The sequence below is a fragment of the Anastrepha ludens genome, chromosome 6 (assembly GCF_028408465.1).
Source record: "Anastrepha ludens isolate Willacy chromosome 6, idAnaLude1.1, whole genome shotgun sequence".
Lineage (NCBI taxonomy): Eukaryota > Metazoa > Arthropoda > Insecta > Diptera > Tephritidae > Anastrepha > Anastrepha ludens.
Window position 1 is genome coordinate 9885705 of NC_071502.1, and position 8766 is coordinate 9894470.

The following is an 8766-nucleotide window of genomic DNA, read 5'->3' on the forward strand; positions in this document are numbered from 1 at the left end:
TTTTATTAAAAAAAAAAAATTTTTAATTTTCATTAGAAATTGTAAATATTTGCTTTTACAAAATCCTTCAAACGATTAGACCATTCAGCTATTGTCGCGCGCACGGTTTCCACGGATATTGAGGTCGCAACTCGAATCAAAGATTATTTGAGACCCTCCAAATTTCTGTAAGGTCTTCCACAGGCCATGTTCTCCAATTCTGAGCACAAACTGTAGTCCAATGGATTCATATCTGGACTTGTAGACGGCCAATATTCTGCAGCTATGAGTCCAGGAATATTGTTTTTTTAGCCACTACTGGGTGGTTTTTGCCTTATGGGCTGAAGCGGAATTCAGATTGCTGGAAGATCCAACGCCCTACATTAAAGAGAGTACTACTCAACTGCTTAACTACGCCCTCTCAGACATCCTCTTGGCACACACTTTTGCGCCGGTCTTAACCACGTTTTCGCAGAAATGAAAAGATGTAACGCCTTTACAAGACACACCCCACCAAACCATTTCTCAGTTTGGATGGTGACCACCCTGAACACTTGGAACAAAATCTTTTGCGCCTTTAGAAGTTTTAGCATAGATTTTGTCCTTTTGCTTATTCTGGATTTTGCTTACAAGAACCCAGCTATTGCTTGGGCCAAGCAAAATATTGCATTTTCCCAAAATCCTTGAGCGGTGTGACCCCATAAATAAATTCTGAATAAATAGGTAAAAAATAAAATATGGGCTGACTGATCCGTCACTATTTTATTCACTAATTTATTGCATAATCCCTCAATTTGCATCAAAAATACATATAAAAATAAGAAGATCCAACTCCCAGAATCCAATAGGTGCAATTTGTTGTATATGTGTTAAAATTTTATAGTCGAGTTTCGTTAAAGGAACGGGCCGCGATTAGGCAGTGTTTGTCTTTTATACTTCATTTAACTGATATATTTTGTGCCAATTTGAAAATTATCCCTCTTGCTATTGCTTGTGTAATTATCATCTAACAGTTTTCTTGTTCCACACACTGTCCAGTAGAGTTCAATAAGTAACCACTTTTACATTGACATCCAGGTACACAGCGTTGGCTGCACATCATTTGCTCATCACCGTCACTACACTTGGGTGGACAGGTGCTCCCACAGCTTCTGAACTCCTCATTATCGCCACAAGAACCGCCTTTAATATACGAGTATGAAGGAATGAAATTATTTTAGTGGTAATTCATATATATATTTTTTTTTCAAATACCTTCCTCCTGCGCAGCTGTTATAATCGCCATGCAGCACACAACGAGCAGTAACAGCAACTGGATTTTATTACACATTTTTGAAGCACCGATCAATATGCAGATACAAGTGGATTAAACGAGGTACACTTGGCGTTTGTTTTACCAGTATTACAGCGCCCATTTATTTATGCATTTTATTGAATAAGTTGCAATTTGGGCGCCGAAATAGATGAATTATTCTAAATTGCGCACTTACTATGTATTTATGGTAGCTGTAAAAAATGCGAATAAAGTAACACTCCCACATAGCCAAATAAAAGTATACAAAAGCCCTCACGAAGCTCACAAAGAAATTTGTTTCGTTAGCTGTTCAAATAAAAGCGCGCTGAACTGTTGAGTTAAGAATTGTGGGCTGAGCGTTGGAATTTGTTTGCTTTTTCGGCTCGTTCTGAGCTTCATTGACTGCCAAAAAGAATAAAATAAAGAAATAAAATAAACTGAAATATACAATTAAATAAATTTAAATAAAAAATAAAATAAATCGAAATAAAAAATAAAATAAAATGAAATAAAAATAAAATAAATCGAAATAAAAAATGTTTCATACAAATATTTGTGTATGTAATTTTAAGTGAATATTTTGTAGATGAAGGCTGCGCTAAAAGTAATGACGGTATTGTTTTCAAGTTTTGCACCCTTTTTGCGAAGTGCTACATTAAGTCGAGGGAGGGCATTGATTAGGGACAAAATGGTTTCGAAACTGAAATTTTTGGGATTAGTATCGGAATTTAGGTATCCAAAATTTTTCAATAACTTATTTTATTTCGAAAATAGTTACTTCAGTATTCTTTGAGACCCTCGTAAATTGTTTTATTAGTAGCAAAACAGAAGATTTGTATTTAGTTGCCGTTTATACAGGGTCCGGCACTCGAAGTGTAACCAACTTCAGATCGCTTGAGCAGCTGATGTCTGGACTATTATAATTTTTAAACAGCTTTAATTTGAAAACTGTTATAACTTGTAAACTGTTATAATTTCTAAACGGTTATAATTTTTAGAATGATATAATTTTAGAACTGTTATAATATTAAAACTGTTATAATTTTTAAACGGTTATAATTTTTAAACTGTTATAATTTTTAACACTTGAAAAAATTTATATATTGTAGAAACTGTTATACTTTTTACAACTGGAGTTCAAAAACTGTTATAATCTTAAAACTGTTATAATTTTTAAACTGTTGTGATTTAAAAAATTGTTATATTGTAAAAACTGTTATACTTTTTACACCTGGAGTTTAGAAACTGGTATAAGTTTTAAACTGTTATAACTTAAAAAAAATGATATATTGTAAAAACTGTTATACTTTTTACAACTGGGGTTTAAAAACTGTTATAATTTTAAACTTCTGTAATTTTTAAACTGTTACAATTTTTAAACTGTTATAATTTAAAAAATTGGTATATTGTAGAAACTGTTATACTTTTTACAACTGGAGTTTAAAAACTATTATAAGCTTAAAACAGCTATCATTTTTAAACTGTTGTAATTTAAAAAATTGTTATATTGTAAAAACTGCTACAGTCGAACTTCCATATAGTGAATTCGCACGGGACCTGAAAATCACTTCACTATATAGAAACTTCATTATAAAGAAACATTGATTTTTTATGTAATTTTATTTAAAATAATCAGTGAGTTTGGTTTGAATTACAGTCTTCCATTTTTCATTTTCAATAAAAGCTTCCAAATCATGTAGAGAGTTGAAAATATTAATCGGCACGTCACTCCTCATTTCCACAAAGGTTCTAATTACGCTAATGGATGAAGCAGCTTGTATCAACGTAGGTAATGCCTCCTCAGTTTCTGTCAATTCTTCAACGGTCAAATCGTGTTCATCGTTGTCTGAAATAATATTTACATATTAAATTTTTGTTTGACTATAAAAAGATAAATGCTTACCAGGTTCAGCTGGAACTCCGCGACTTTCAAAAATGCTGTTGAGAATATCTTCTTCGGATGGGTTGTCCCGAGTCTGCACATCATTATCAACATTTTCGTAGCCATCAAACGATGCTTCGATATTTGCTACTTTTTTAAATGGAGACTGTAAAGCAGCCAAATCTGATATTGAAAGAAGGTCCTCTTCATCCCAATGCTCAAATGGAATCTGCATAGCATCTTTTGAAAATCCAGCCTTTTTAAAACAGTTGGCAATTGTTTCTGGTTTAACATAGACATTCCATACATTGCTAAGATTTCGAACTGCTTGCAGCAAGTCTATGGCCACAACAGAATTTCCCTCATCCACTTGAGTCAATATATTCGTTAAAATTCGTTTTCTGTAATGTTGTGAAGGCATGTTGGGAGGAAAATAAGCGAGATGAATGTTTCTCAACTTGTCTCTTACATCTTTAGGGTGGGCAGTGCAGTTATCAACAAAAAACAACACCTTTCTGTTTTGATCACAAAATTTTTTGTCGAGTTTTACAATCCATGCTTTTTTGTTAAACTCATAATCGACACCTAAAGATTTTATTCCCCTGAAGCACCTCAGATTTTTGGCCTTTCCGATTACCAGCAATTTTAGCTTTTCTGATCCAGTCATATTGCCTCCCACCAGGACAGTTATTCTCTCCTTGCTTTGCTTCCCACCAAAGCATTTTTCATTTTTGAATGCCAGTGTTTTAGTTGGCAAGCATTTGAAAAACAAAGCAGTCTCGTCGGCATTAAAATGTCGTTAATGTTGTAATTTTCAATTAATTTCGGTAAGACGTTCGTTACCCATTCATCATGGTTTTCTATGTTGGCGTCAGCACTTTCACCACATAATGTCTTTTGAATAACGTCATGCCGACTTTTGAACTTGTCTAACCAACCTGTACTTGCCTCAAATTCGTGGTGTCCTAGTGCTTCCGCAAAGTCTTTGGCCTTTTGCTTCAATAATGGTCCAGATAAAGGGAGATTCTTACCACGTGCAACGAGTAACCATTTCAGCATTGCTTCGTCAATATCCTCAAAATGACAAGGTCGAAGTCTTTTGCGTTTGGTATTTACTGCCAAATCCTCCGCATTTTTTAAAATCACTTCCTTATTTTTTAAAATATTTGATAAAGTGCTGGGAAGAACTCCGAATTCATTGGCAATATCTTTTTTTTTTTTCTTTCCTTCATTAACTTTGTTAATCATTAATAACTTTTTTTCAAGCGAAATGCTGCTTCGATGCGTCATTTTAACTTCAATCACTGAATAAAACTGTAATAGCTCAGCTCTTTCTGTTTTAATTTTGGGATTCCCCTCATTACAGTTTGCCCACATCTAACTGTAATTTTTTGCAACAGAAAACTTTTGAAAAAATCCACTATATGGAGACAAAAACTTAGGACGCTTGAATTTCCAGCTGTAAAATTTGTTCATTATATAGAAAACTTCACTATATAGAAATTCATTCTCAGGAGACAAAAATACACCGAAAGTAGAACGAAAAAGCAGTGTCTTCGAAACCAGTTCATTATAAGGAGAGCTTCATTATATGGAAGTTCACTGTAGAGAAGTTCGACTGTATATGTTTTACACCTGGAGTTTAAAAACTGTTATAAGTTTTAAACGGTTATAACTTTAAAGAAATTGACATATTGTAAAAACTGTTATACTTTTTACAGCTGGAGTTTAAAAACTGTTATAATTTTTAAACTGTTATAATTTTAAACTTCTATAATTTTTAAACTGTTATAATTTTTAAACTATTATAATTTAAAAAATTGTTATATTGTAAAAACTGTTATACTTTTTACAGCTGGAGTTTAAACACTGTTATAATTTTTAAACTGTTATAACTTATAAACACCAAACAAAAACTGACTTGTTGGAGAAAACCCAGAGATGTGGTATAAATTCATGACACACTATTAACTCAAATAAGATATATCTACTAACGATTAGTTTTCAGCAAAATATGGACAGTTTATTTAAAATTCAAAACAGTTGCAAATAAGAAAAAGCCATCAACTTTATATATTCAGAAGTATATTAACATAATCAAATATTAAGAACGATATAAATTGAAACATCTATAGGTATATATTGAAATAGCAAATATTGATTAAAAGTCGCTGTTGCTCAACAAATTTATGACAATATGATATTTACTTATTTTTTCAGTAGTATTGACAAGTAGTATTTGGTTGGCGCATCAAAGCTTATTGCAATATTTGGCATGTGACAGTCCGTGTAGTACTACTTTTTATCATTGGCAATCACTGTATTGAACCACGGTATAAATTCCTCTAAACTCATATAAGTAGGCCTCGGATATCTACTGCCAGTATCCCAACACATCAAACCGACCAATGTTTGTCGGCCATTAAATGTTGAGATTAGCGTACCACTAAAGCTATCCTGCACCGCAACGTACTCTGACTTTATAAAGAAAAAAAAATGAAGTTTAATTTTTGGTTAGTACCATTTGTGATGTTCTCGTTTACCTCTATATCTGAGAGCCCGGTGTTTAGGTCTTGCAATATGCGTTCTAGGTCAACTACTTCGGCCTGATTCTTCAGTGGTGGTAAACAAATCGGTGTCATGTGCTCATTGGGGCCATTTTTCTCTAATCGAATTACTGCTATATCGTTTATGTTCCTTACTGGATTGGAATTTGGATACAGTTCTAGACGATCGACGTGATATTCCCCAAGACCACATGGGAAATTTACGTTTATTTCATCAATAGGGGTGCTGAAAAGAAGAAGAAGAGGATTAATGTCGAAAATTAACATATTTGTGCAAACGTGGAAAAAAAAATTTCTTTTCGTATTACGGACAGATTAGAAATATAGCTGAGTAGTAGAGCTACGCAGGAGTAAACCGACAGATCATTGTTTGCTAGAAACTGAGAGCAAAACCCATTATACGAATGTCCATGCAGAGTTGTATTCTTTTAAAAAATGAAAGCTCAGTTACTATTGCATCAGAAAACTATACCTGCAGCGAATTAAAAAAATAAACAAGCATTTCTTTACTTCTTTCAGCAATCATACGCTTTTGTTAGAATTTCTATTTCACCTTTCAGCAAATTAAAAGCATTTCTCTTTCGCACTTAAATCACTTGAAAGGATGCCACTCTTTTCCTCCACTCACTTCCATTCACATCAGACTTCTCTCTCTCTCTCAAAATAGTCGGCAACCTCCAAGGTAGCTGCACATTTTTAAACGAAATGGCTGAGTCATTTCACCTAAAGTTAACATCGGTTCCTGGCCATTGCGACATTGAAGGCAACTGCAGAGCCGAAGAACTAGCGCGACTCGGCACCAAATCAACCGCTGAATACGCATACAATGAAATAGGCATGCCCTTGCAGATCCGTACGATGCCTATGCTTGAAAAAATCATAAGAATAGCGAACCAAATGAAACCACCTGCAGAATCGCCAAAAATTGTGGCCATCTCTCAATGCTAAACGCATTCTCTGCTAAACCAAAACAAACATAGTCTTAGCACACTGAATTCAGTTATAACAGAACACTGCCTAATAGGTAAACACGCCCAAAGGATGGGTGTGCAAGCACATGAAATCTACAGAAGTGGTCAGGAAGAGGAAGAGGAAGGTACAATCTTGCACCTTCTGTCCTTACTACTTACTCTTTTACACAATGCGCCATCGTCACAATCCAGCTATCAGAAATAAGCGAGCCACCACAGAATGCGTTATTTGCATTTATGGATACCTTCCAGGGTGCTGCACAAGAGCCTTTCGGGGCTATACCACAGTCTGAAATGAGAGTCATTAAAGCGAATAAAATTAGATAAACATCAATTTTTTTTTTATTACAAGGTTTTCGTTAGCTCCACAATCAATAGTAAAAATTATGCTTTGTTTTTGTAACATAGGGTACGGATTGTAGCGAGCCCACTTTATTATTAAATAGCTTTCAATTGATGCCTATCTTGTTATATTTTATCAAAAACTTAAAAAAAAAAATTAGAACTAGGATGTAGCGCCACCTAACGAGAATCTGAGTTATTCAGAGATCCGCTCTCTTTTCAGTTCAATTTGATACAAACGTACAGAGAAATTTTATATGTATACAAAAAAGTCTAGCAATAATTCACGATTTTAATACTACGTCTTTTTTCCACATACCTGTCGCCGATAGTCCCAAAATAATCCCGTTCAAGTGCACATGTAGCAGAAACAGCAAAATTATTTTATTACTCATTTTTGAAGCACCGATCAATAGATAAAAGTGTTTGGAGCGGGATACACTTCGCAATTGATTCAAAGATATTTGGGATTCTTTTAATTTATACATTTTTTTAAGTAAATAGAATTTTGAGTATTTTAGGAAAAATGCAAAACAAGCCCTCAAATAGGCATATAAAGACAGTCGACTCTCGTTAATTCAAACCTGCGATATTTCGAAACTCTCATTAATTCAAAGTTATCACGAGTCCCCTACAAAATCTTTTTATATATCGAATTATGTCCGTACATTTTTGTGCACGCGGTAATTCGAACGAAAAAAATCATTGCTACGACGCAGATTAAAAATGTGTATTAAATATGAGCCCTGAAAAGCATAAATATTTGACGATTGATGAAAAGAAGAAATTAATTGAAAAAGTAGAAGAATTTAATTTAAGATTCCTCTCAGTACTCTCTCAACCATAATAAAGAACAAGGAGAAGGTTACTGCTACTCAAACTGGTGGAGAACGGAAGAGAACTACTAAAAATGAATTTCCTCGTCTGGCAGAAAGCCTGGTCATTTGGCTTAGACAGTGAAGAGGACAAAAGTATCTGTTAGCGGAACTTTGTGAAAGGAAAAAGCAAAAGAGTTCGCGTCTACTCTAAACATAATGGGTGGTTAAATTTTAAGGGCCGATGTTGAATGTGAACCACACCTAAACGTCAACGACACCATTGACTTCTTTCTTTGGGGTTATTTGAAAGAAAAGGTGTACATCGATAAGCCAGCAACAATTCAAGAGTTAAAGGATGAGATAATTTGGCACATTAACGGCATAGACCATCGGATGGAGGTGTGGTGCGGCGGCCATTTGGCCGATATTTTTTTCTATACGTAATTGAGCTATATCAATATTATCATAATAAAAAAAAATGATAATAATTTCCTAAAAAAATTGTTGTCTATTCAAAATCAACACCGGCTCTTAAAACTTAACCACCCTTTACAAAACTTTGCGGCAAGTGAAGGGTGGCTTACAAATTTCAAAAATAGGAATGGAGTTGTGTTTAAAAAAAATACCAGTCTAACGGTCAGACGCGATAGAAGTGAAACCTTCCGTAAAACAAACTGAGAGAGAATGAGACGAAAGCAGCATTAAGAGCGGGATAATTATAGGTTCATTATAATATTGCTATAAAGTTCATATTTTATTTGCTTCATTTTATTATTATTCATCCTCAATGATTATGATAGCTAAAATATGATACAAATGCTTTGGTTTCGATGTTGTCAACATATCTTTGAAATACCGCGTCAATTGTTGTTTTTGATCGTGTTGTCGATTCAGTGCGATTGTTACACATTTT

General features: G+C 34.0%; 2 protein-coding genes across 2 annotated transcripts; both read right to left on the bottom strand.

Moving 5' to 3' along the window:
• Positions 1 to 772: 772 nt before the first annotated feature.
• LOC128868402 (chymotrypsin inhibitor-like) lies at positions 773 to 1349 on the bottom strand. The gene is made up of 2 exons (XM_054110454.1): positions 1234 to 1349; positions 773 to 1161 (listed from the first exon to the last, which is right to left on the bottom strand). Exons 1-2 carry the CDS (start codon positions 1307 to 1309, stop codon positions 986 to 988), a joined length of 252 nt encoding a protein of 83 aa, XP_053966429.1. The 5' UTR covers positions 1310 to 1349; the 3' UTR covers positions 773 to 985.
• Positions 1350 to 5450: 4101 nt separating this feature from the next.
• On the bottom strand, positions 5451 to 7430 carry LOC128868887 (serine protease 30-like). Its single transcript, XM_054111457.1, has 4 exons — positions 7355 to 7430; positions 6853 to 6982; positions 5699 to 5948; positions 5451 to 5633 (listed from the first exon to the last, which is right to left on the bottom strand). Exons 1-4 carry the CDS (start codon positions 7428 to 7430, stop codon positions 5451 to 5453), a joined length of 639 nt encoding a protein of 212 aa, XP_053967432.1.
• Between the last annotated feature and the right edge of the window lie 1336 nt (positions 7431 to 8766).